General features: G+C 41.8%; 4 protein-coding genes across 5 annotated transcripts; 1 reads left to right on the top strand and 3 right to left on the bottom strand.

Moving 5' to 3' along the window:
• Window positions 1-853: 853 nt before the first annotated feature.
• trim35-13 (tripartite motif containing 35-13) lies at window positions 854-4,390 on the top strand. Its single transcript, XM_070847484.1, has 6 exons — window positions 854-1,255; window positions 2,135-2,230; window positions 2,341-2,571; window positions 2,671-2,693; window positions 2,783-2,901; window positions 2,970-4,390. Exons 1-6 carry the CDS (start codon window positions 854-856, stop codon window positions 3,506-3,508), a joined length of 1,410 nt encoding a protein of 469 aa, XP_070703585.1. The 3' UTR covers window positions 3,509-4,390.
• On the bottom strand, window positions 3,696-9,208 carry slc27a1a (solute carrier family 27 member 1a). Of its 2 annotated transcripts, none has more exons than XM_070847482.1 (13): window positions 8,897-9,208; window positions 8,386-8,553; window positions 7,871-8,265; window positions 7,374-7,541; window positions 6,752-6,821; window positions 6,568-6,659; window positions 6,374-6,483; window positions 6,040-6,249; window positions 5,826-5,952; window positions 5,603-5,740; window positions 5,150-5,314; window positions 4,871-5,017; window positions 3,696-4,767 (listed from the first exon to the last, which is right to left on the bottom strand). In XM_070847482.1, the coding sequence occupies exons 2-13, from the start codon at window positions 8,550-8,552 to the stop codon at window positions 4,610-4,612; spliced, it is 1,947 nt and encodes a 648-aa protein (XP_070703583.1). In that variant the 5' UTR covers window position 8,553; window positions 8,897-9,208; the 3' UTR covers window positions 3,696-4,609. The 2 variants fall into 2 exon arrangements, with proteins under 2 accessions (XP_070703583.1, XP_070703584.1); XM_070847483.1 differs by having other exon boundaries at window positions 8,901-9,208.
• Window positions 9,209-9,715: 507 nt separating this feature from the next.
• ptger1c (prostaglandin E receptor 1c (subtype EP1)) lies at window positions 9,716-10,966 on the bottom strand. Its single transcript, XM_070848453.1, has 2 exons — window positions 10,058-10,966; window positions 9,716-9,961 (listed from the first exon to the last, which is right to left on the bottom strand). Exons 1-2 carry the CDS (start codon window positions 10,964-10,966, stop codon window positions 9,716-9,718), a joined length of 1,155 nt encoding a protein of 384 aa, XP_070704554.1.
• A 2,652-nt stretch (window positions 10,967-13,618) lies between these two features.
• LOC139217160 (adhesion G protein-coupled receptor E5) lies at window positions 13,619-23,124 on the bottom strand. The gene is made up of 19 exons (XM_070848451.1): window positions 22,918-23,124; window positions 21,297-21,377; window positions 20,484-20,654; window positions 20,228-20,380; window positions 19,960-20,106; window positions 19,355-19,477; window positions 19,158-19,201; window positions 18,946-19,050; window positions 18,533-18,686; window positions 18,186-18,308; window positions 17,154-17,344; window positions 16,900-17,064; window positions 16,557-16,751; window positions 16,086-16,303; window positions 15,919-15,979; window positions 15,722-15,813; window positions 15,383-15,551; window positions 15,203-15,298; window positions 13,619-14,680 (listed from the first exon to the last, which is right to left on the bottom strand). The coding sequence occupies exons 1-19, from the start codon at window positions 22,946-22,948 to the stop codon at window positions 14,639-14,641; spliced, it is 2,361 nt and encodes a 786-aa protein (XP_070704552.1). The 5' UTR covers window positions 22,949-23,124; the 3' UTR covers window positions 13,619-14,638.
• Window positions 23,125-27,479: the final 4,355 nt, after the last annotated feature.

Genomic DNA, 27,479 nt, shown 5'->3' with positions numbered 1-27,479 from the left:
GCATGTGTGGCATGTAAGAGCTGCAACACAGTGTGTTATAAACAACTGATCTGCGTGCACACACTCTTGCCCTATTTTGGTACAGCTTTGATTCTAGTGAACTACCTCCCACAACAAAATACTGGATTACAGTACAAACAAGGTCAGCTTACTGTCAAATACTTTAGAAATTAACAAATTAACCTTTGAGGCAGGCCCTGCTACTGTGTACACACCATCCTCTTTCTACCCTTAAAAATTTGGACTAAGCAACAAGTACAATAGAATGGGAATTGACCTTATGATATTTTAAAAATAACCACGTGTCAGTTGTTAAAAAGTTGTTCCCCAAAGCTAAACCTGACTGGAAAAAGTGTTCCAATGGTCAGCATGAGGTTATTTCTTTACCCACATAACTTCAGTCCAAATCGGTTACTTCTGTCTATTTATATCCTCGGCCTGGGTCTTATTTTGGACATTGTTTCTCTGTAAGCTCTTTCATTACACTCTGACAGATTGTTTCAACAGACTTCTGAAATAACTAAGAGGTGATCATAGCATAACTGCAACCTAAATCCATCTTGAGAGCAAATATTCCATCATCACCACACTCTCATCCGTCGTTCTTTGGTTATTCAGGTTACTTTTTGCTCTGGTCTGCATTCATAGTCTTTTAAATATGAATCCAATTCCTTTAATTCTGTTTATTTGAGAACTCACAGTGTGCATGCTTGGCGCAGCACAGCATAACATGGGATATGCCTTTGGGAGCTTAGGTATTAACACTTATTTCTGAGGTTAAGATGAGGTAGCCTTCCAGAGACAGGGGAGGGGCCTCAGATCCTGCCTGGTCATCAAAGCCCTGTGAAGAAGAATGGCCACCAGACGTGCTCAACTTGAGGATGACCTTTCCTGTCCAATTTGTGGACACATTTTCACTCAGCCCGTGGTGCTCACGTGCAGACACAGATTCTGTAAAGCCTGTCTGAAAGACAGCTGGGAGACACAAGACAGTGGGGACTCACGCTGTTGTCCTCTGTGCTGGCGCCGTTCCTCCATGGATCAAATAGTAGTGAGCTCCGTGCTGGAGAGGTCCTGTGAGTCATTCAAGGAAGACAGAAGCAAGAATGACCCAGAGGCTTGTAAGGAGCATGGAGAGAAGCTCAGACTGTTCTGTCTGGAGGACTTGGAGCCAATCTGTGGTTTGTGTGGGAAAGCAGCTGCACACATTGGGCACAGGCTCTATCCCATTGGGGAAGGTGCTCATGACTGTAAGGTAGGCAAGTTACAGAGTTAGTCACCTAGTATTTGAGCGCTCATTTTCATTGTTTGAGTCGTATAACTTCAACATCAGCTACTTGGGAAATCTTGCAATACCAGAAATCCCTTTCCACTGTTTTACTACTGACTACTGCAGCTGGGATGAATAACAATGAAACAACTATTGAAATAACTGTCATATTGTTTAGGATGCTGATTTTTATGTATGTCTTCATGACTAGTACCTAGTGTTAGTTCAAATGAATTAAGATGATGAGACAATTTGCCTAACATGCTTGACTAGTTATTTTGAAAGATTATAAATAATCTCAAAGCCAATTCATAATTTCTTTACTTAAATTACAGTCAGCATTTTGAATTTTTTTCTTTTTTGTGTGTATCTTTCCATTGGTTTTCCTTCTCAATTTCTAACTACCTTTGTGCTTCTCAGAGTCTAATATGCTGTTATGGGTGAAGGTGTTTGGCTGTGTTCATTAACATTCTAATAATAGATTTATATTTTTGGTTTGCTGTTGCCAATGGGGTCCCGAGAGAGCTGAAACTTGACTCCCACAAGGTTTCTATGATGCTACATTCATTCTACTCCTGCACACTGCCTCCTCTTGAGCGGGCAGTGTGAAAAGAATTTATTGATCGACGTATTGTGTCCCAGCCTTGAAGTTGCATTAGCTCAATTTTGCTTATGTTGCCAAGGCTTCTCCACAGGTTTATCCCTTTCAATTGTTGCTGCTGTATTGTGCAGCTTTGCATTTGGAGGGTATACTGCAATGGAAGAGTATGTGGCAGCTGAAAGCCCCACATTGTGCTGACGGCTTGGCCACCTGCCAGTCTGACCTTGTTTTTAAGCATTGATGTCCTGTCATTGACTTTGTAGGAGGAGCTGAAGAGTGCGCTGTTGCCTTTGAAAGAGAAGTTGCAGCTGTACAAGAAGGGGAAAATGGTCTGTGAGGAAATGGCAGAACATGTCAAGGTACTGTCAGTTCCATCAGTAGGCCCAGATAACGTTGCTGTGTACGTACTGTACCAGAGAACCAAGGTGTAGAGGCTGGACAATTACCCATCAATCATGTCTCTTTCCAGAACCAAGCTGAACACACTGAAACACAGATCAAGGAGGAATTTAAAGCCCTTCACCGTTTCCTGAAAGAGCAGGAGGCTGCCAGGCTGTCTGCTTTAAAGGTTGAGGAGAATCAGAAGGATCTGATGATTAACGATACGATTGCTGATATGAACAATGAAATCGCATCTCTCGCCAACACCATCATATTAGTGGAACAGGAGATGAAATCTCAAGATATCCCATTTCTTAAGGTGGGTAAGATTGTTGCTTCAGACAATAACAAATCTTCACCAGAAACACTGATGTGTGCATCACTGGGTTTACGCTGTTCTCTTACATTGTGTTTTCAGAATTACAAGGAGACTATAAGGAGGTGAGTGTTATTGCCACATCTAGGATCCACTTATAATACAGCTCTGCAGACACAACTCGCAACAACTAACTGCTGAAGTATCTTTTCAGAACCTGGCGAACTTCCCTTGATCCAGAAATGATTTCTGGTGCTCTGATTGACGTGGCCAAGCATTTGGGCTCTCTGAAATATAAAGTGTGGGAAAAGATGAAGAGTATAGTTAAATATAGTAAGTTGCTACCTTGTCACATCTTTATTGATAAGGACTTTTGTAACATCTACCTTTTTTCTCCCAAGATCCCGTGATTCTGGATCCCAACACAGCAGCGAGCTGCTTCATCCTCTCAGAGGATCTCACAGTTGTGCAGAACTCTACCCAGATTTTCAAGCTGCCAGACAACCCAGAACGCTTTGACATCAGTGCTGAGATGCTGGCAGCCGAGGGCTATACCTCCGGACGCCATACCTGGGATGTGGAGGTGAAGGACAACACTTACTGGGTGGTGGGAGTGGCCAGCGACTCCATCAACAGGAAGGGCAAGCACGTGCTGACACCAGCGGAGGGGTTCTGGACTGTAAGGTTTCGCAACGGAGAGCACAAGGCCTGCACAGCACCATGGGAGCCGCTGAACATGACCAAGAAGCCGGAAGTGATAAGAGTAGTTTTAGACATGGATCGCGGCAAGGTGACCTTTTACGACCCTGGGGAGAGAACACCTCTCTACACCTTCTCAAATATCATCACACCCAGAGCCTTTCCCTACTTTTGCACTGCTTGCAAAGAGCATCCACTGAAAATCCTGCCCGCAAGAATATCCTTGTCAATGGACCACTAATCCACATTGGAGACATGTTACCAAACATTGTTTGAATAAAAGTTAATGAAAGAAACAAAGGGCTGCAAACAGCCCGAGAAGACTTTCTTTTTTTTTGGCTTGAAGAGCATGTTCTTTTTGAGGTCTTTTTTGAGGTTTGTTCATTCAATTGTTTTTCTTTGTGTGAATGACATGGCACAAACACAGACATGTTTTAAAATATTTAATTTGAGTTACACAAAAAAAAAAAAAAAATCTTGTCTGGGTGATCTCAATCTTTAACAACTATATATCACTACACTGACGAGATTTGTTACATAAAATTACAGTCACTATGTGTGACTCTGCTTTGCATAACACAAAATCACTAGTGTGATTTCCACAATTTTTTAGAGCTCCAAGCATAAAAAAAACTGAAACACAGATCTGAAGCTTCATATAAGGCACTTACAGTAACAACTTTTGTGTATTTGCAAGCCCACGCCACTGTTGTTCAGAGGGTCAGAATGACAAGTGAGATTAGTTCTCCATTGCATTAAAACTCTATGGTTAGTGTTTTATCTAGTAGCTACATGTACTGCATGTTGAACTCTGGTCTTTCAGCCTCATTCAAACACACAGCAGTAACTCCATAGCTTCACACTCAAAGTATTGCTTAAACCAACACAGAATTATTCCTGCAGCATATTCATATCAGAAAGGGAAATACAGTATACCCTGTAACAAAGTTTGACTTCATACTACCCTTTTTTGTCATAACGACATTATTGTAACATGTATCCTGCTTCAAATGGGTTGTGGAGGATACCCGTTCTATGTGCGGTGATGCTTAAAGGCTTTCTGAGGTGTTCGTTAAATAATTAAAAAGAAGTTATTAAAAAGGGAATAAATGCCCTCACATTATGTCCTGGTCCTTTTACTCATACAGTGTTAAAACATCATCTGTAACAATACTCTGCCTATGTAAGTAGTCCTCTCAACTCTGTTCCCTGAAGGGTTAAAATCCAGGCAGGTGGTGCACCAAGACTGACCGATTCCAGCACCAGCATATGCATATGTTATCCCCTCTCAACAGCATCTGTTTAACTGAGGCACCAAGACTGCCCTGCTATGGCCTCCATGTCATAGAGACAGTCTTCCCTCCTCTATAGCGCTGTATAGCTCCTCGTCTATAGCCTCATAACTTGCAGCTCTAGTGTTCAAAAAGTAGATCTGATCAGTGGTGAGACGTGGGTCGTATCCCTCCCTCTGCAGCCTGGTTTTCTGGATTTTAAATGTACCTATACAGGAATGAGGAGAAAGATAAAATAGAGTATGATTTACTGAATCATCAGCCACGAGGAGCATTTCTCTGAGCTCAAGAGGGACATTATGGCAGTTTACCTGTGGTGTCGACATGTGGAGAGATTCTCAGGAACACAGGGCGAGCGTAAGGAGGAAGAGCTCGCTGGACTTTCTGCAAGAAACTGTTGCAGTCAAAACTCCCCGTAGTGTCTGCTATGGCAGCCATGCCTGCCTTTCCTTCCACACCTGGTATGACACATGGAGATACAAGCTTGTCAAGGACCGTGTACAGTCAAAAGCAATATGCATTAAAGAGAAGTAACGATTCTGGTCCCACTGTTATCCAGAAAGCAGTTAGTATACAAAGTTAACCATCACCTGGCACTGCCACGCCATACACAGCCACATCGGTCTGACCCAGCAAACTGCTGAGTATGCCCTCGACCTCGGTGGTGGAGACGTTTTCTCCTCTCCAGCGGAACGTGTCTCCTCCACGATCACGGAAGTACATGTAACCCAGGTCATCCATCACCAGCACGTCACCTTGGGACATATGTGGAAACCAAAATAATTACTGACCTTGGGTCAAAAACTCCACGTCTAGTCAAAGCATGGCAAAGCAACCACAACATATTACCAATACTGAGCACTGACAAAGGAGACTTGACAATCTGACACAGCCTTTGATTTTCAGGGTCTCAATTCTCAAATTTTAGAAGTGAACATTTGTAAGAGTCGCAGTGCATTTTCAAAATCAGCTGGGTTGACTGTTAGGATGCAGTGTAACACCAACACAAGTGTACATACTGAGAAATAAAAAGGATTGGTAACCTGATATATATGCGGAATCATTTTTCTTAAAGACATTGTGAGCTATCTTCTTCCTTGTAGCATCCTGGTTAGCGTAGCCATCGAAGCGCCGTAATGGGTCCTGCTGGTTGATACGGCCCACCAGAAGCCCCGGCTCCCCTGCATGACAAGGAGGAGTCTAAAGGAGTGCTTTCAAAAGATCAACACAGCTACAAATCATTATTATAATATTGTCATTAGTTACCCGGGCGGCACGGCATACAGAGGCCCCGGCTGTCGCGAACCAGCTCCATGCTGTCCTCATCCACCCTCACCAGACGGATCGGGTACACGTTGGGGAGAATGCGACTGTTGAATCCACATGCTCCAACCTGGCAGGACAGACTTAGCTCTTAATTAAATGCTGATCCGATTCACATTTCATCATCGCGGACACAAATAACACTGTGATTGCTGACCTTGCCATCCATGTTGGCGATGCTACAGTTGCACTCAGTCGCTCCGTAGAACTCTCCAATCTGCGCCACGTCGAAACGCTCTGTGAAGGCTTCCCACACACTGGGGCGCAAACCGTTTCCCACTGCCAGCCGAACTTTGTGGCCTTTCTCCGATGGCCGTACTGGCTGAGACAGGAGGTAGCGGCAGATTTCCCCGATATACTGGACCACCTAAGATGGGAAAGCAGTCTTGTTATCGTGGCAGAGCTTGTTACTTAGGTAAAGTTAATGTTTTATAATCATTGATTAAATAAAATATGGTGCTTCTTGATATTTTCCAAGCACAAACTCTTACAGTGCAGTTGTACTTAATGCAATCTTCCCAGAAGCGGCTGGCAGAGAATTTCTTCTTCACTACCACAGTGAGGCCATGGATCAGACACTGACCGACTCCCATGATGTTGCCTGGCGATGAAAAGACAGCTTGGGTTATGCAAATGTGAAGCAGAAAACTGTGTTCATAAAGAGCTAGAGGCTACCATCACCAACCTGCTGAGTGATAGAGAGGCAGGCAATCATAGATGATGTCATCACAGCGCATTCGAAAGGCAAAATACCCAAAAGCAGCGATTCGGTAGTATCTATTGTGAGAGCACAGCAGAGATTCTCAGACTGTCTATCGTTAGCTGTGCAGAAGCTGTAACAAAACGGAAGCGTTTTGGGAGGTACGTACCGACTGTGTACCACAATGGCAGCCTTGGGCAGCCCTGTGGTGCCGGAGGTGTAAATATAAAACAGACGGTCTGCAGAGGAGAACACAATAGAGCATTATTTTTACACACTGTCAGTTTAAGATCCATACAGGTGTCTTCACTTTCAGTCACTGCTGGTGTGCCATCTGGAACGGCAGTGGTTTTCCTTATCAATGCAGATTTGTTATGTAGATTTTAAACTCAGGCTCACACCTTTAATGCTGACTTATGTTCAATCATTTCAGGTAGATTTGCCACATTTGTTATTCAGACAGGACACATCTGAGCAAGTCACTCATAACTACTTCAAACAGCTGCCAAAATGTCAAAATTCAAAATGACTCATAACTCAAAGTTCTGCACAGCCAAGTATTCGCATCATCACACGCTTACTGGGAAGCAATTTCAGTTCAGAAGCAAGACTCCAGAGTAAGAAAAATGAATTATGGGACGTACACTTTGGGAATTTAGAACAGAGTAAAAACACAAAAAAAGGTTATCAGCTAAACACAGTATAAGGAAAAAAAGAAAATTACTCATTAGCATATGCATTAACTCCTAAATGGACTCAGAGTTGGGTTCAGTGATAGATAGGGTACTCACCGTTCATGCCTTTGGGGGGAACACAGGGTGAAGGAGGATGTCTTGATGCTGTGGCTAAAATTGGATCCAGAGGTTGAGCACCCAGACTGGCCGCATGTTCTGCACTGAGCTGTCCCGTACAGAAGTGCGCCATGGACTGACTGAAGGAGGAACTGACCTCCAACATGGCTGACATTCAGTAAGAGGAACAAGAGGGAGGTGGGGAATAGGAAATGCCAGTCAGGTCATTTCAAAGACTCCAGTTTGAGGAAGAACATGCTATGAAGTACAAACCTACTGTGAGTGAAATTAAATATATGCCGTAACAATGAGACTTAAATTAAACAATCCTTTTTGTTCAAGGTCAAACTAACTAGGATTTAATGTCTGCAGCCACAACACCTATAAAACAGACAACAGCTTACAAATGTAATCACCTACCTTTCTGAATTATCTGCCGAATCAGAGGTAAGATATTATCCTGTGACATTTGAGAATGTACCTTGACACATTCTTACCATCAGCAAGCTCAGCTCCAAACACAATAGCCCGTGACCCTGACACCCCGATACAGTGCAGGAGGGAGTCATGGCGGAGGTTGAAGTTGATGAGTGCAGCTTCCACCCCAACCTTGGCCAACCCCAGCCAAAGCGCCACCTGCAGCGGCCTGCTCTCCATGAAGAGGGCCACCACGTCCCCCGAGACCCATCCTTGACCTCTCGCCCAGTGGGCCACCGCGTTAGACAGCTCGTCCAGCTGCGTGAACGTCCACGTTTCCCCTGTGGCCTCATAGATGAGCGCTGGTTTATTTGGGTGGCGTTTTACTGTCTGAGCGAATATGGAAGGAATGTTACTTCCACTGCGCATGTAGCGCCACAGAGCCAGCTTCACTCTCAGCAGCACATACAGGCCGCTGGCGAGGGTCAGAGAGAGACAGGGAGACAGGGAGACAGGGAGACAGGGAGAAATGAGGGAAGTCAAGATGCAGACCCACAAGCATGATCACAATTACATTTGGACATGTTTAACTTACTTGAGGTCTCTCTTGGCAGTGCGTGCTGCAATGTAGAAGTACTTCCAGGTTCTTGTGCCCAGATACACTCCGATGCCTGCTGCCAGGCTCCAGGACCAGGACACCCCGAAGAGACGCAACAGTCCCATGGACCCCAGAGAGGCTGAGACACTCGCTGCATTGTGCATCCTTGTCATGAAGAAAAAGGGGAAAGATGGTGCTATTGGGACACAACCGGCCAGAGCTACATGGTCTGCATGGTGTTCACTCAGGAAGCTGAACTGCTGCAGTAGCCTACAGTCTGGTGGACACAAGTCTGGACTACAGGATCTAGGTTTTTGTTTTGTTTTGTTTTGTTTTAAAATTAAATTAATTCTATAAAAGCTCTGAGCAGGATAAAGTTATCACACCTCAATCTGCTCACATGTCAGCAGTGCACTTCAACAGACATGACCACAGGTCACATGAGGAACCATCGTCGGCTTAAACATGAATTGTGCAGAACTACACGCATGTAGAGCAAATAACTCACCTACGAGTCAACACACTGAGGCGATGTCACCTTTCACCCGATAACCCCGCCGGTCGGCTCAACTTGATACTTCTAGTTACTTTTTGCGGAAACTGCCGACTATTCAAACCTTCCTCCGGATGCTGAGAGCGTCGACAAGATGTAACAATGTCCCAATGTGGCGCTTTTAAGGACACCAGCACTTTCTAAGTGCTACAATAGTTTTTACAGCTCGCTGCTCGTCGGCGCGGTTGTTAAGTAGGCTAGTAGACAGTTTGCATTCAAATGACGTGCTGGAGGAAGTCAAACGTACGTGAGCGAGTCCTGTGAGCTGGTATCTACGGGGCAGCTTTCACCATTTGTGCCCGACATGCAACAAAAAGTGAGCGAATTGGGAATGAGAGCGGTGAGATGTGGAGTGAATCAGGCTATTTTCTGTACTCCATATTGAATAGAGTCACTGCTAAAGAAGCACCGCCCACCCCGGGTGTGAGCCTTCTCCAGCAGCGCAGCCATTTGTTAAACTCGGCACTTGTCAAGCTTTTCTCAATTTCTATTGGTCGATATTAGCCCCGCCCCTTTGTCCAGCCACCAGATTTGCAGGTGGCTGCTATTGATAGTAGCACCGGCACAGACTACTAACTATATGTTGTGAAATGTTGTCAAAGTGTGTTTCCATCCCTTATTGACACTGCTGCTCTGCACACTGTCTGCTTGCCGTATATGAATCTGACCAAGCCCTGTTGAAAACAACACAGCAAAGCTTCCCTTTTCCACTACACACATGAAAGAATTAATTTATTTCAGTCCACAAAGGAAAAAGTCCAGGAGCAACATTGCTCATTGCAGATCGAGGGCCCGCCTGCCTGTGTCCACACTGGAGCTGTTCGCTGCCGCTGTGGGTGTTTGTGTGTAGAAAGCACAGCAAACTCTGAAAAGCACTGCCCTCCTCAATAAGATGTAAACCCAAGGGTCCAAGATCTGGTTCCAGGAGGCCAAACGTAAACTCAGAAGAATGAACCTCGTGTCAGCCTCGTGGTTTGAGGCTCTGGATCTTTGGTTGAACTGCATTAGAAGAATGTGGACCTATAAGGAGAGACACAGAACCACTCATGAGGATGTTACTGCATCATCTGCAATATTCTTAACAACACCTGACAACAAGAAGAGGATACCACTCACTAGAAAGGGGCTCCAGCACACACAGGAAACCACAGTGATCGCTGCCAGTTGTGCCATCATCTCCACATCCAACGAACAAAACAAGGAGGAAGACGATGCGGATGATGCATGACGAGTACAGCGAGCTGCTGATTTTGTATTATGGGACTTCACTCTGGCCTGCAGCAACGCCAGACCACTCAGGATGTTGCACAGAAGGGAAAGAGCGAGCGCAGTGAGGCCCAGACACGAGAAGGCCAGAGCCAGATTGGTGTCAGCTGCGGACTGTGGATCATGGATAGGCAAGAAACACCATGTCCCGGGAGGCTGAGTAGTGTAAGTCCCCACAGCAAATAAAGGCAGAACTGCAAGTACAAGTGCAAGAGTGGACAGAAATAACACAACTCGCCACACATGAGCCAATGTGATCACAGCAGCATGGAAAAAGGGCTGTGTGATCGCCACACAGCGCTCCACTGCCATGGCACAACCCAACAGCAAAGGGCATAAACCAAAAAACACCATACTCGCCCCAAAGATCTGGCAGAATTCCTTGGTGGGCTTCACAGCCTGCATTTTATTCATGCTCTTGTTCATGTGCAGATACAAAGCAAAGGCGCCCGGGATCACATGACCTCCCAGGTCAGCCAAAAGCAAAGCCACCGTTAGTAGCAGAAATGGTGCTTTGGATTGGCGATGGAGGTGGGCGCGGGCCAATATGCCTAAAGCCGTGAGGTTGGAGATGGTGCCGAATGTCATAGTGAAGCAGGACATCCCTAAACCTGAGGATTTGACAGGTGACCAGGTGCTGCTGTTCGCCCAGAGGCCAGGCTGTTCAGAGGAGTTGATCTTCTGGTGGAGGAGTGATGGTGTAGAAGAGGTAGAAAATGAAGCCACAAGTAAAGATGGTGTCCTCATCTTTCCTGTCATCTACACAGAATTACAGGCACAGTTAAAACACTTCCATTAGTTCAAACAAAGCCACTGAGTAATAATTTTAGCTAATGCTTTTATGCCATCCTGTTCTTCTGTCTAAAAGGTCTCTCAAGTAATTCATAGACAACAGGATAATAGGAAAGTCTTAAATACTGTGATACATGCTTCACTGGGCCAAGTGGTCTGCTAATGACACTTGGGATTTAGAGCTAATAGGCCTAAATGAAGAGGAGGGTTCATGAGCACAGGAATAGATGCATTCTCACAAATGCAACATAAAACACGACAGTGTAATACACGACAAAGGCTGCAGGTCAGGTTTAATCCAGAAAATACTGTTCATGCACCTTAGCCAAGTTTTAACGAACTTTACTGCCGATGAGGTGTGGAAATGAAGGGAACTTGTGTAATTTCTGCTGCTTTTATTTGATTGGTTTGCACAACAGTCTGTCAGACCAGACATGCCTTATCAAAATAGTTAATTCCACTCTTCAGATGTCTCACCTGCCGTGAACCTACTTTGTCACTCACTCTCCTAGTTTTATGCTTACTTGTCTGGTAATGGGTCATTTTAAACTGTTGATTTTGGCAACAGCAGTCTTGTGTTTGCTTTTCTACTTGATATTTGATATAATTAGATTGTAAACAGCAGGATGTTCTAATATGCTTAAGCAATTTTTCCCCTACAGTGATATATCGCATATCAAACACAAGGCTTGATATTCATAACAGGTTAATGGATTCCCACTCTCCCACGTAGTTTTAATCCATCTTGGGTGTATGCATGGAAATCTGTCTTTACATAAGAGACAAGAGACAAGAGGAAAGTCAAAATTGCGGCAAAATTTAAGATGGTTCGTATCAATTTCCTGGTAAGAAAGTATGACTCCTTTGGATATCTGTCTGCTTTGTTACCCTCCACATAAACTGTTCGGTTCAAAAAGTCCACTTGGAGCTTCAGCAGATCAAACTGTCTGTGTGTTATATCACAGATTTTATTTATTTTAACAGATTTGTTTTCAATAAACTCCCTCTTACTTCATCAATAGTCCATGTACCTGAACAGAGAGAAGCAATTTTCCCTGAAGAGTGACAGGACTTTACTGAGGAACTGTATGATAAACAGGAACCCAAGAGTTGTATTCAGGATTGGGAGGACATTATCAGAAGCCATCCTTTAGACCGACCATGGACATTTCTCAGCTCCCTCTGCATTATCCATGTCTCACACCATTCATTCATAATGAAAGTGGATTCAATTGATCAAATAAACAAGGACTCCTGGCTTTCTTAAAGCTTTCTCTGTAGTCATGCATTAGCCTTATTCCTTATATCTTGCATATATTTCAGTTTCACTTGCCTGCTGCCAGAGAGGAATGGGCTAAGTGTGTAATCTATGAGGTAAATCACCATTAAATTCTCATGAATAATAAATTAAACTTACCTTCGGATGACTCTGGATGAATGCTGGATTGTCTGGGATGACCCCAGATTATTGAGAGAGGATGAATGTGTCTCTCTTGTCTGCAGAACTGCCTGATTTGCCACATTCATTTATCACTACTGTCCACAGTCATTTGCTCTTGTACTCCTCCCTTTGCTTTCTCTGACCACTCTGACAGTTTTCTCACCCAGTCCGGATGTTTCTCTCTCTCTCTCTCCAGAGGCTTGGCGGCTATTTTATCTGCCCATGCAGGACCTGCACTTTCCATCCCTCCCTCCCCTTCTGGATGTGTTCCTTCCATCTATTCATCTCCTGTGCAGATCCTTGGCTGAACTGCAGCGGTCCCAGCCATCACTTTGGTTTTGAAGTATTGATCCAGTGCGAGCTTGTATTGTCAATGCTAATTCAGATTCCCTCAAAAGAAAAGGGATTTCTAAGTCAGCTATTCAACTGGTACCATGATGATTATCACCCATTGCCAGTCACATAAACATGAGCCCTGGGAGAGATATTAGAGGACTTTGAAAAAGCGTCGCGATGATTAGGTGCCTCAAAGGGTTTCTGGTAAACTTGTAGGAAAAATAAGATACTTTGATCCCACACTGACCACCCTAACAGATTTTTTAGAATATCTTAGACATAAAGAAAAACTTGTGTTTAAAAAGTATGTGATTATAAACCAAAAGATGCATTAGAACTAAGGTTTGTAAATGTCTAAAGAGGTACGACTATGTTTGATCTGATATTATACGACAAAACGTGCTTTCCGGACTATTAAAGGTTAGTACTCTCATCAAAATTCAAGTCCCAATCTTCAGACTTCAGAGCTGTTTTGGAGATCATCACATCTGTATCTTGCATAAACAGGATGGAAGAGGAAATTATCTTGTATTTCCTCTGTACGTATAACTGTCTTTTATGCCAACCAGCCAGATAAGCGTTCCAGCAGTGGGCGAAGAGTTATGCAACAGAGTGTGAGACATGAAGAAGAAGAAGATATCATTGCATGCATTTGGCAATGACTTTCTGTTTGCTCAAACTTCATTCTTAGTTTGTCGGTGTCTTATTGTTGCTAGTTGTGCTAAATAAATCCATGTCTGACATAAAGAACTTTAAAGAGAAAGATACATTAGTCCTGTAGCTGTTCAAAACTAATTTATTCTGTTCTTTGAAAAAATAATTCAAGACCTTCACATTCAGCATGAGGTACATCAGAATATTTATTCAATTTAAAGCTCCCAGGAGATGCAAACACTTAAGAAATTATTAAAATACCATTTTGAATAATTCACACTGTGGAAGATGGAAAATGTAAATTGCAAATACAGAACAAGAGATAATTATTTTGCCCAAACATTAATCAGACGGTCCAATCTTGTGCTTAAACCAGTGCTTACAACAGTAATAATATTCTATTAGATTATGATAACAAAAGCTATCTTTCAACATTCAAGTCTTGGAACATTTATTCATCTGATTAAAAAACCATTTTCAAATGTTTAGATATAATACATTTACAGCATGCTGAATGGAGCAGGAATGCAGTCACTTTCTGTAATATATACTGAGTTGCCCAGGAATATATACACATGTACATTTAAAATCCATTTCTGTTTCATAGTCCCCATTTTAGTTGCTTTATATTACATAAACTGTATATCACATTTCAACCACATCAATTTAAATAGGGTGATCACTTTACACAGAATCATCTAACATACTGGATGTACCTGATAAAACAGGTCTTCATAATATCATCTATCATTTTGATATTTTGGTCCAAAAATCTGTTTTTTCCACATGTGAAAAAAAAATTAGAATATTTGGAGATTTATTTTCCAAATGAGTGACATTATTTAGCATAAATAACAGTTGGCATGAAAGTAAAGCACAATAATAGGCTTTAATCATGGGCCATCTTAATAGCTTTGGTTAAGAATTTAACATTCAGTCTGTTTTATGTAAATACGCTTAAATGTCATTTCTTATTGTCTCATTTTGAAGAAAACCCTCTTTTCGTATTACATTGTAACAATCAACACTTACGTTTCAATAGCTTAAGACACAAAGACCAGCTCACAAATGAAAAGGTAAAGAAAACGTAAAGAAAAATACTATTTACAGCATTTTGCATTATACCAACCGGTGCCAATGCAGTAGTTAGCATGTGTCTGAGATGCCAGCCTGCATCAGACTTTGCTGCCACGTCACTGTTTAGCTCCTCAGACGTGAGACTGTCCTGTGTCCTGGGTGCTCTTGGATGCCTGAGGACCGCAGATGGAAGAGAGAAGCGGATCGGTCATGACAGACACTTTCAGTATGCTTTCATCCTCATCACAGGCCCTGCTCTGGTGCCAATCTACAGCACGCCTCACTTCACACCCTCCTATAACACCTCGCCATCCTCAGACCTTGGAAAAGAGTTATGTGTTTGCTTCTGGACGGTTTCCAAAATTAAACCTCCATTGCTTAGGGACTGAATAGGGTCAAGTCTTAAGCAATCTCATTACAGATCAAATGTTAAATTATGTTGTCCACATGCATTCTAAATGTTTGATTTAATTTTACTGTTGCTTGGTGGGCAATTATGGGATTATTTAACAAGGAGTAAATAAAATCCCTTGCTAACCTATTTCAGTTAATTGTTTTTTTTTTAATGAAAATAAATATGATAACCAAATTGTAATGAAATTAGTGAATGTGGACTGAAAAATTACTGGATAATACTGTTTAAAGTTCATTCCACCTGAGTCAGACACTGCGGTGACGTATGAATAAGTTCTTACCTGAGCTTTGCTGGAGTTTGAGTAACTGAACTCCGAGTAGCTCTTCTTTTTAGGTGCACAGCATTTGGAAAGGATGTTTCCATACTCTTCCCTCACCTAACACCAGAGTAAAAATTAGTTTTGACACACGCAAAAAAGCAGCAAAGCTTGGTCTTTACTTTTGAGAGGAGTGTGACAAACCTGTTTTGAAAACAAGCAGTGCATGACAAAGAGCATGACCCCCTGAAAGCTGCCAAAGAAGGTGAACAGGTAAGACATAGCTATTGTGCTTTTGTCATACTGGAAACAACCAAAGATCCACGTGAGGCCCAAAACACACAGCTGAGCCACTGCAGTGATGGTGAACGCCCTGCAGGAGGCAACATAGATACACACGGGTCAAATCTGAGCCGCTCACAGGGAAGAGAGAAGGGAACAATATTCTACATTGAAAATATATGCTTACATATTTACACATGCACTACTCGTCCATACACACATATACAATAAACACAAGCTTGTGTGTTTGAGCTGACTCACTTTATTTTCTGCAGACTGTCCAGGTCAGGGTTTAAACTCGAGAACTTCTGTGCCAACTTCCACACGGTAATGAGAAAGAAGAAAATGTTTACCTGTAAGGAAACCGAAAAGAGGTTTTAAAAACATAAAGAAGTAAATTTTAGGGATACTTTTCAACTCATTCATTTTTTTTTTTATTTTACTATTTTCTTACTCACAATGATGATGACACAGGCAGGGGCAAAGAAACTCCAGATGTATTCCAGGTTTAACCAGCATCTGCAATGCATATTGAAAGTTTAATAGGCGGACTAAATGTCAACATAAACTGGGATTTGGGTGTAGAATAAAACTAAAATAATGTCAGCATGAGTTGGAAACGTACTGTCTCTTGGTGCCATATGCCTTGGCATTAACTAAGGCAGATATAGCGACAATTATGACTGGGACTCCGTAGCCCCCTGCCATCATGTAGAAGGTTTTGAAGTTGGTGTTAAAGACGAGGACTACCATCCTGAAGAGTTGAATGCCTTCCAGACACATCCAGCAAAATGCTGCTAGGTAGAAGAAATGCAGGAGCCCTGCTACCACTGCACAGCCAACCTAATGCAGTCGGGAGAGAGACGAGGATAAGGATGACAGCAGTGAAAAAAAGGATGCTGAGGAATAGGGAGAAGGAAACAGGGAGAATCTACTAGCTAAATTGTTGTTTATAAATCTTCAGCACCCACATAATTCATTTAGTAGCTGTGCTGTTACTGAGTGTCTATTCTTTTGCAAAGGTGTCAGAAATATTGCTGCGCTCATCAGTACAGTGCAGACATCTTGACTCTAGAGTGGTTACATTAGTATTTACCCGATTCTCTGTGCGAGAGATGCCTGCAAGGAAGATAAGGGTGGCAACGAAGAGGCAGATGCAGAGGTGCAGGTGGATGGTGGTTCTTGGGCTTTGTATGGAGCGGATCAACCAAAACGTCAGGATGCAGATGAAGAGACAAAGTAGTGAAAGACACAGACCCACCCAGGTGATCAGCTGCAACTCAAACGTGTTCTGTTGGGGGAGAGAGAGAGAGAGAGAGAGAGAGAGAGAGAGAGAGAGAGAGAGAAGGGTCTCATTACAGACTGAAGCGTCAACTATAAACTCTGAGCTGTAACAGTTTATTTGCTATGTATCATCATGTATGTAACTGAGTTTTAACCTCAATCTCATAGAGCGACATGAGCACAGCAAAGCTGCTCAGATGGCTGCAGGAACACACAGTGTATTCAGGGTTTGACTCCACCACACTGCAGCCACGAGCCGACCAAGTCCCTTCATCGATGGAGGAATCCCAGAACACACAGGTGTGGCTAGATGTATTAGACTGTGAAACAAAGTAGAGATAGTGAACATTATAAGTCATATTTTCCTGCAGGCATGGATTATTACCCATAATAGCAAACTATATGCTACCTGTTGTAGGTGGGTGAAAGTTAAGTTGACTGGTTCTTTGAGATGGCTTGTGTTTCTGTTACTGACAGTGACAGTCACGACTTTAGAGTTGATCCTAAAGATTTGGCCGTCTTGTGGGTCCATCCCACTAAAGAAGCCATCTGCAGAGTCTTCCAGGTTTTCATACCTCAGCAAGGACACTGTGGTAAAGCCTTTCACAATCATAGCAGGAGAGCACAGGTTTACCGACAATTATTATTTACATCTGTAAGTCATGATGATAACTCTGGTATTTTTAAACCTTTTTTTTTTTTTACATGTTTTGGCTTTGAAATGACTGGATGGTACAAAAACTTATGGAATTGGTCCAGTAGATCCTCAGCCATCAGCTGAGAGGCAACTACAGTAGCTGTAATTTAATCCTTCAGGGCAGCCGTGCCAGATCAAAGTACAACCACCTAAAGTGATGTTTTTGACACTGATGGGCTCAGATTGTTATTCAAAGTGTCTGACAACATTATGCAAAGGATCCCTGCAGATACAGACCTGTGAGATCCTTTTTGTTTAACCAGAAAAAAAATTAAGCCAACAGACTGTTGACAAAAATAGCAGTTGCTATTCTACTGCTGTCTTTATCTGTACGCTTGTTTGTGTTATTGTGTGACTTGGCCATTTGAAATGATTAGCTTAGAACACAATATCTGCGTAACACACAAAAACACAAACAAACTAACTGATCGAGGCAGCAGTAGATCAGCAGCTCCTGTGTTCTGCAAGGTCAAGTTACAGCTTTTGACAGTGGAGTCTGGTGGCTTTGAACTGGGTCTGTTTATGTTTAAGCAGTCTGAGCCTGTAACTGGAAAAACTATGCACTGTGAGTAGAGTAGATTTGCTTTGATCAACCTCACCTGCCAGCAGGGGCAATCTACTGGAACAGTTTCAAAAGTTTTAGTCCGGCATTTTGGACCTTCAGGCATTTTGGGTTTAAAAATACTGGAGTTATCCTGTAATGAACGTGGTTACAAATATGTTAATTACAAGCACAGTTATTACCAGGGTAATTGGACGGATCTCCAGCAGCTGTCTCCAACAGCATGTCCAGCTGAGCTAGCTTAGATGATAAATTCACAGCTCCCTGGGGTAAGTCAGCCCCCTTATGTACCAGCAGTTCCAGCTCTGGACCCAGACACACAGATCAGCTTTCATTCAACATACAGTGTGTTAATACTATAAATGGCTTTAGCAAAAGAAAAATCTACCAGCTGCTGAAAAACAAACATCTGAAGTGTACAACTCTTGAGTAAACAAATTGTCTTCGTAAATGAAGAATGAGCCATAACTGAATTGTATATTCCAATGCTGTATTCAGCCACTTCAGTATGTGTCACTTTGTATTTAACCTGCATGAGTGGACGACCTCGTTGTCCTGGGGGCCTTAATGAAAGGTCCTATGAGCTTCAGAATATTCTCCATCACGTCCAGAAAGATGGAGACTTTCCTGTTATCATTGAAGGCTCCACCGGACAGGAGTTCGTCAATCACAGACAAAAGTCTCTACAGTTACAAGAGAGGAGGGGGAGAGGGAGCAACATAAACATGAGCAGGGAGAGACAGGAGACAGATTCAGACCGAGGCAGACTTTCAGGCTGCATACCACCTCAGGTCAACATAAACAGTGTGCAGAGTTGTGCACGGACATCTGACCACCATGTGACAAAGCCTGAAGTGAGCAGAATTTCCTGTTCTGTTCTGAGGAACTGAAGTCTTTTTGTGAAATAAAATTGCATTTCAATTACTTTATGTGCAAATGTACCTTTAGCATGTCCTCTCCATCCAGGTCAGTTGGATTCTCACTTTCTGTAAGCTCCAGACATCTTTGTCCCAACTGCATCACGAGATCATGAGCACCGTGAAATTTCTAGAAAGGTGAATTGGGGAGAATGAAGCAGAAGTATTAAGCAATATGCATACTGATTCTGAAATATCCGTTGAACTGTGATAAGACTGTTTGTGGTGTTAGGTTACCTCTCTCAGATTATACATATCTTTGAAAACATCACAGCTCAGTGCTGAGGAAACAGGAAGTTTAGTTTGATCAGATGAGCCAGCTGAGGGCACTCACACTATGAGCACATTGATACAAAAAAATTTCTGTTTATATATTTACTGAGAAAACACCAGTTGAGTAACGGAAGTTGGAAAAAGTTCTGCTGTGCTCTTACCAGTGCAGCGAGACCCTTTGTCGCCATAGTTAGTGAACCCTGCGTGGCATGCACAGTAATGTCCACTGGCTCCATGGTGGCAGGTTCCATTTCCACAGATTGTCTTATCAATCATACATGTGTCTAAAATGAAAACAAAGCATAGAGAGGAAGATGGTTACTCTGTGTGTTTAAGTCAATGGTAACGGATTAATAAATATCCTCGTCCATCAGAACGTTCATCACCAAAATGACACTCACACACTAAACCAACCAGCTCTGACCATTTATGGTATCATTTGTGACTCTTCAAAAACCTACTAGTGCATTGTGACCAAACTATACTGCAAAGAATGTTTAACTTTTCTAGTCCTGATATTCAGAACTTCAACTAACTTAGAAGTCAGAACTAAAATCAATGATTTTATTTCAGTGGTGCTGAATGCCATAGCTATTCAGCTATTAAGACCACATCATTTGTATTAAGTTATTTCTGAATCAAGCAAACATCTTGAGGTATTTAATGAAGCATAAGATTAGTAAAAAAAACTACTACTACTACTACTATTACTACTACTACTAATAATGCTCAATAATGTTTTGCAGTATCATGCCATGGCCCTCACCTTCACATTGCTCCTGATTCCCAGAGAAGTGAGGTTTGCCAGATTTCAGTTGAAAGCCGGCATTGCAGGCACAGCGGTAACTGCCCGGTGTGTTGATGCATGTTGCATTATGACCACAAACATTTTCCTCTTGACATTCGTCGATATCTGCATGAGCAGGACGGAGATATTTAAGAAAAACAGAGACAGGAAACGTTCACTCCGCCACCAATGTTTTCTCACCTTAGATCACACTGACATCACTGCAGGGTACTGATACACATCTCACCTTGACATTTAACGTTGTCACCGAGGCGAAAACTTTCCACTCCAGTACTGGAAATGAATCCACCATCACAAATGCAGGAATAAAGTGGAATTGCGTTGAAACATTGGGCATTGGATCCGCAAAGGTCTTTGTCCTCCACACACTCATTGATATCTTAAAGCAAAAGAACAAGACTTTCATATTTAGATGAATACTGTGCAGTAAAACTTGAATCAGTGTCTCTGCCATTAGTGACTCAATCTACAGGATAGCTTACCTCTACATGTTGCAGATGTTTCAGCTGAAAAATTCACAGTATTCATTGATGACATGAAACCATCAACACACTGGCAGTAGAAGCTGCCGTACGTGTTGAAACAGTTCGCATTGTCTCCACATGGCCCAGTGTAGTCAGGGTTATCTTCATCAACAGCACAGTCATCGTTATCTTCATTGAGGAGATGGAGATGGATATCACATAGATAAGTGCTTATATTAATGTGTATTTGAGATGGATCTAAAACAAACTATAGCATGTGAGTCAACATCCAAACTGTTTTATATTTAAAAGAAAAACACTCTAAAACATTTTTAAAAAAACTACATTTAAACATGCACATGTACAACACAATGCCTATTCTGTCTCGGCGGGCAGAGCCAGCTCTATCCATAAAAGCGATATAGGCAAAATAATAATTGAATTTCCTAAATAAATCATTTTACGACATTTTTTGCCAACAAATAGAGTTAAAATGATTAAAATGTTAGAAATGATACCCAATTTTATGTTGAAGGGTGAGACTCAAACGCGAGAGGGACCATTCACAGGGTTAGGGGTCAAATACTGTATTGACTGTATTGACTGTCTATTGAAAGATATTATTGCTGCTAATAGATCCAACTTAGTCTTTATATACTTATCTGCACCACATGTGGGCTTAATTTATTATTTACAATACACAAGTTGCTTTCATGCGAAGTGAAGCGGCAACATGTTCCAGTGAGGGAGGCCTTCAAACCAAATCCTGTTTAGGCCCCTAAAGGCCACTTGATGGGGAATTATGGGTTAAGTTGGGTTTACTTTTCGTACCAATGCATGTTTGCTTCACAGCCTTTAATCCATTGGGGCATGTTGTTTTCGACAGGACCTCGATGACGAAGAGGTGGAGAACTGAAAAGCAAGCAGAGAACTAGAGTCACCTTTTTAACATTAATGAAACATCCTTGGCACTGGCACCCACGCTTAATCTAATTAACTCCTTTTTTATCATTCTCAGATATTTCAGTGCAGCTACATGGGCATTAAAGGCTCAGCAGAAATGTTCTGAGTTTTAAAAAGGCTCTCTTCTGCAGAGAAGGTTAAGTCCCTCATTCTCTACCCTCATTTCCTCAGATTGTTCCAACAGCATCTGCTCCGTACTTAAAAATGAACAGCACATGAGTGTCTGGTGAACTCTGCTTCCTATGTGTGCGGAAACGTCAGCTGGCACGGCGCAAGCATAAAACTCAAATCTCACTCTCAGCCTGTCGGAGTACAGAGTCAGTCCTCTGTGGTCGCCTAAATGACGGCAGATGTGTGTGATGCACAGTAGGCATATGGAAACAGGAAGAAAGAGTCCAATCAGATTAAACAGCGACTTCAGTATAATCCTTAAAAGTAGCACGTAGAAGCAACACATTTTTGATAAAGGGTCAATCTGATCAAATCACAATGAGACATCAGTTTTAGCATCTAGCCATGCAGATTGCTTTTGTATGATTTGTTGACATTTTAAGATATTTGCTGCTCAAGCATTTGCTGCAACACCAATAAATGGGAGGTGAATGGAGTTTTCTTTTTTTAACAGATTCAGCAAGTTTTTGTTTAATTACTAACTTGATTAGACTCAGTGACTTAAGGGGAAACTAATTTACATGATGTAGAAGTGTTGTTACGGACGGCAGCGCTTTCTTCCTCTGGGTGCAGATGCTTAAGGTCACAGTCAGGCGACAAGCAACATGGTTACTGTGCGATGAGCTCATAGCGTATAAATATCAGTGTGAAAGCAGAAGAACAGATGTCCTCTGTGAAGTGGGGCCCAGATAGTGGGTTATTGGAAGAAAAACTGCTGTACTGTTCAGAGTCACTCTCCTTCCTTTTCTTCCTAATTCAGTTCTCCCACACTAAGGCTCTGATTGTTGCAGGGAGGAGCACATTAACTACTTGACTTTCTCACTCTTATAGTTTTTTTCCAATGAGACTTAAATTTAGATCTGATCTCGGTGGAAAGTTGTAAAACAAAGAACTACAACATTTAGTTATTTACCATATAAAATGGTTTTTAATTTAGAATGCTAGACTTATTTAGCTTTTCGTTTTTGTTTCAAAGAAATTGTTAAAATTGATGTAATTGTATTTTAAATTTGCCCTTTGGTCAACAGATGTTTTAAAATGTTTTCTATTGACAAATTTGATTTGACTGTTGTTAGATAGTTATTAAATCGTATATGTTTACTCACAGTATAGTGTGTGTGCTGTTGTGTTTTTAATCTGAAATGTAATCACAGCAAACATACATATAAATGTGTTTATGATTCAAGTACCTATTCTCAAAAGCAGGCTGCCGCAGCCAGTTAGTTTCCCTCCTTGAGCACAGAAGAAAATTTAAACTTTCTCAGCAGATGATTTTCCATTCCAACTACTGTGCAAATGGATGACAGATGTGACTCACCCAGTATCAGGAAGTTCCACCTGCCCACCATGGCGTAGAGGGACACGTTGTCCAGATGTGTATAAGGAAAGTTACAAGCAAAACATAAACTTGGGAGCTCTCTACAGTTAAATGATGCAGCTCTCTTCTCTTCTCTTCTCTTCTCTTCTCTTCTCTTCTCTTCTCTTCTCTTCTCTTCTCTTCTCTTCTCTTTCCAAAGTTTCTTCAGTTGTCTCTAGAACTTAACTTAAAGAGAAAAAAAGATTCCGTATCCACCAGTCAAGTTAAGAGGTGTGGGAAAAGTAGCTACAGTATCTGCTGATACCAGCAAATAAGATCTCTATAAAAATGCTGGAATCAGTGGTCTGTCATCTCATGCAGTGTCTCTCACTCTCCATCCCTTTTTCCCTGTTGAATCTTCATCTGCCCTCACTACTAGGGTGACATGCTTAGATCACGGGATTTTCTGGGAGGGGTTTCTCTCTCTCTCTCTCTCTCTCTCTCTCTCTCTCTCTCTCTCTTTCTGAATCACGCCTCTGACACAGGCCTTCGTACGGGAGTGAGGTAACAGGAAATGGCTTTGCCAGCTAACTCAACTCTATTTCCATGACAACACTGTGTTACTAAACAGTGTTTTTGCACAGGTAATTTCTCTTTCTCTCTCTCTCTCTCTCACACACACACTTTGTGTCTTTGCTCATCACTCTGTATCTGTCCCCTCTGTTGGACTCTGTGGACTGGGAGACAGACAGGGGGTCAAGTTGAGTTCGGACTATGAGACTGGCCATTGTTTTTCTGTTGGATATACCCTCCCATCAGCAGAAATTTAGCATCTGGCTTGCTAACTATGGCGATGACATACATATGGCTTTTGCCTCTGAATGTGTCTGAGACAATGTAACAATGGCAATGATGTATATATATAAATAATACACAGATTAATGTTCACTGCGGAGCACCAAAAACACTGCAAACTGTTGCCACAAACCAAGATATTTATCATACGTTTCAGAAAGTGTCTGCCAAATAATTGTTAGTTAGACTATTTTGAAAAACAATTCTGAGAAACCATTTTGCATGAAGGCACATAATGTTCTTGTCTTCGTCACACATTATGATGTTCACTATGCGTGAGTCACAAGGTGCCACCCTTGCTATACACGACTTTACATCTGCAGACTTGCGAGGGTTTCCGCCAGCGCGAGCATTCAAAATCTGAAGAACTGCTGACATACTGTAAGCGTTTTTATGAGATGGAACAAAGCAAATTGTTTAATTTTCAGCAGCTTTTCTTGTTTCCAGCTAATGGTGGCAAGGTCATTTTCAGGTCTGAACACACTGTCCCAAGGCTTACTGACATTATTTCACACTTCTAAACAATGAGGTCGGCTTTGGCCTTTATGAACATGAACATGGAGGTGACAGACAGCAGGCCCTCAGGGACAGGCAGTGTAAAGCTGTGATACAGGGCATGCTCACAGTGGGACCTTGAAATGTACTGGCATTAGCATGACCTACAAAGACACCTCCCCCCCTCGTGTAAATAGGCCTATATATATTCTAAGTAAATGTTTCCCAAATATGACTAATTTGTTCCACCAGTGACATAGTTATCAAAAGGTTTCTGTCAGACAAACAGTTATAGACATCAAATTTGATTTAATCTTTGAATAATAAACCAAGCTGACGACCTTGAAGTTATACAGTATGTGACGGTTATTATAAAGAAATGATCAAATAATGCAGCTTTCAGTCTCTCTGTGTCGTCGTACCGTAGCTGTTGGGTTGAGTAGATATTGATGGATGAATCTTTGCTTGGAGTGAAAACAAAACGAAACACAGGCTGAATTTAAAAGCAGATTGTGAGGACAGGATATAACAATAGCTGTTTTAAAGTGTGGCTTTGAAAAACAACATGAAACACGCTGTAACTCTCAATTACTAAGACACCAGGCACCACTTTCATAAAGACAACTTTTATTTACGGCACCAAGAACAAAAAGTGGAACTGGAGTTGAGGCATCAAATGGGGACTTTTCACTGTAGTATGCTAACTTATCGAACATCATGTACTGCAGTATGCATGGGGGGGGGGGCGCTGATTTTAATGCCCTGTTCTTTGGTGACAGCGCACAGTGTGCATCGCTGGTGGAAATGGTAATGAATACTCCAGGAGGGAACTAACACAGAGTGAAGCACGCTGCATTCTTTTTCACACAGTCTGTGTTAATCAAATGCACACTTCCAATCAAGTTTCAGTTTATTTACAGGATCACTAGATGTGATTGAAAAGGAGTCACAAGTAATAAAGGGTCGGTGCAACAAGGTGGCTTTTTTAAACTGAGCACTGTCAGGCTCTGTTTGGCATGAATACTGAGGGGAGGATTTTATGATCACTCCTCAATCTAAGCTGCGCTGAGCTTCATAAATCCTTGCAAGGAGAGATGAGGTCAGTGCCCAGATGCCAAATATCACCTTTGTACATACATATAATAACGACTCTGTTCCACCTGAGTTGGCAAACTGAACCACAGTGTCTTGCTACAGTTTAATTCTGCCTTCTTTTTCAAAGAGCAATTTCCAGCCAATATGGTCATGGCAAGCATCCAGGGCTTATCCTGTTATCTCACGACCTTCTTCCTGCCCATATCAAGATAGTGTGCATATAAGGTTTTGGGTGTTTTGTGTTGGTGGTGTTTGTTTTCTTTTTGAGTTTTTTTCTGGATACTCAAACAATAAGGAGGGACCTCAATATGGCCCAGCTGTCTCAACAACTTCCTGACAAACCCTGAACAAAAGGGTCGGAGTGGAGACTGAGTAGTCTGGTCAAACCACTCTGTCTTACACAAGTGCCTGAGACTTCATCACTTCAAAATGTTCTATTTTCAAATACAGTTGCTGTCTGAAGTGCATCAATAAATATTTCCAAAGCCACCACACTCATGATGTAATCCTCATGGCTGCTGCAGTGTGGAATATGGTTCAAGTCCCTCCATGTGCAAATTTAGACGGCCACTAAAAGTGATTTTGATAACCACTTTTATCATTTAGAAATACTTCCTCTCACCCCAGGAAGCAGTCATTGAAAATGAGGCCATGTTTGCCCACCACCATGTATGAAACGTTTACTGTATAGTAGGTGGTTGGTGGTAAAGTAAAACGCTGGCCTTTTAGTTTATTAACCACATGAGGGTGTTGCTGCAGACCTGTGAGAGTTTAGTGGGCAACCATGTAGTTCCTGTTTTTGGATATGGAAGCAGAGAGAGAAAAACGCCCTGTACAGTAAAATAAAGTCAGAATGTCAAAATTTTGTTCTTCTTTCTTACTTCTTACTGAATTTTCCTCGATTGGAAACTATAAAGTCAGTAAAACCATAGAAATAGTTTTACTGTTAAAATACCATTTCCCTTTTTGGTTGGTTCCTTTTTCCCCGAAGGGGCCAGGAGCAGAAAGAGGGCCCATCACTTTACATCTGCCTAAACTAAAGTTTAGTACAGAAAGCCTTAGCATTAAGCACCAATTTTACCAGCTCCACATATACTAATGTTCTGTGTAGTTGATTTTGAGACTGTTATGATGTCTCCTATGGAGTTAACTCCTGACCATGCTCCACGTTTTTTACTCCAAAGTGCAGGCTGACATCCGCTGGTGGGATCTTGTTAGGTGACGGCTCAAAACCAGAGTAGATCAAACCTTTGTCATTATGGGTCATTTTATGTCTTTTGAAAATGCATGATTTCATGCTAATTTTTGCTAAAATATATTTTGTTTGCTTTTTTATTCATTTTCATTTCATGTGGTTAAATGTTTATTATTCAATTTAGTGTCCTGTAAAACAACCTCTTTTGAAAGTGAAATAAAGTTTAGTATTAATAGACCTAATTTGTTTAGGTGCATGATCTCACCTTGCACTGCAACATTTCCATATATGTGTTTTCTTTCCGTTTTCAATCTGACAGTCTGTTGATGCACATCCATCCTGAGAAATTCATCTCAGTTATCTTTGTATTACTTCAGATGAACATTTATAAATGCCAAAATATTAATATATATAATATAATATATATTAATTAGCATCCTGCTCTTGTGTACCAAATGAACAATATGTGCAAAATAGCATTTCCTTACATAGCTGTGAACACGGTGTTCTCATAGAGGAACTGGGCTTATGTTCTTGTCACACCGTCAAGTTGAACTTTGCTTCACAGTAGAGGAAGTGGTGACAAATGTGCCGCACTTATTTGTGTTGTGGTTTGAAATATTTTGACAACTTAAAATTTTGCAAACTTTTTGCTGTTCTGTGTCTATAGTTCCTCAGTGCAATGCATCAGAGTGGCTGCTTGGTTTTGGGGTATTCGGATGCACAATATCTGACACCGTCTTTGTTGCCCTTCAGGGGAAATAGAAGAGTTATTATATGAAATGATTGTGACAATGTGATTTATTCTTGATAAATAAAGTGTATATCTTCTCAACTTTATTGATCAAGCTCTTCCAAACATATCACAGTGAAACTTAAACCACAATAAACCTTTGCAAACTGTGTATTCAGGCTTTAACAAAATTGGGGGTATTGAACAATT

The sequence above is a fragment of the Pempheris klunzingeri genome, chromosome 17 (assembly GCF_042242105.1).
Source record: "Pempheris klunzingeri isolate RE-2024b chromosome 17, fPemKlu1.hap1, whole genome shotgun sequence".
NCBI classification, from domain to species: domain Eukaryota; kingdom Metazoa; phylum Chordata; class Actinopteri; order Acropomatiformes; family Pempheridae; genus Pempheris; species Pempheris klunzingeri.
The sequence above is the reverse complement of the archived record's forward strand: the minus strand, read 5'-3'. Positions and strand labels throughout refer to the sequence as shown.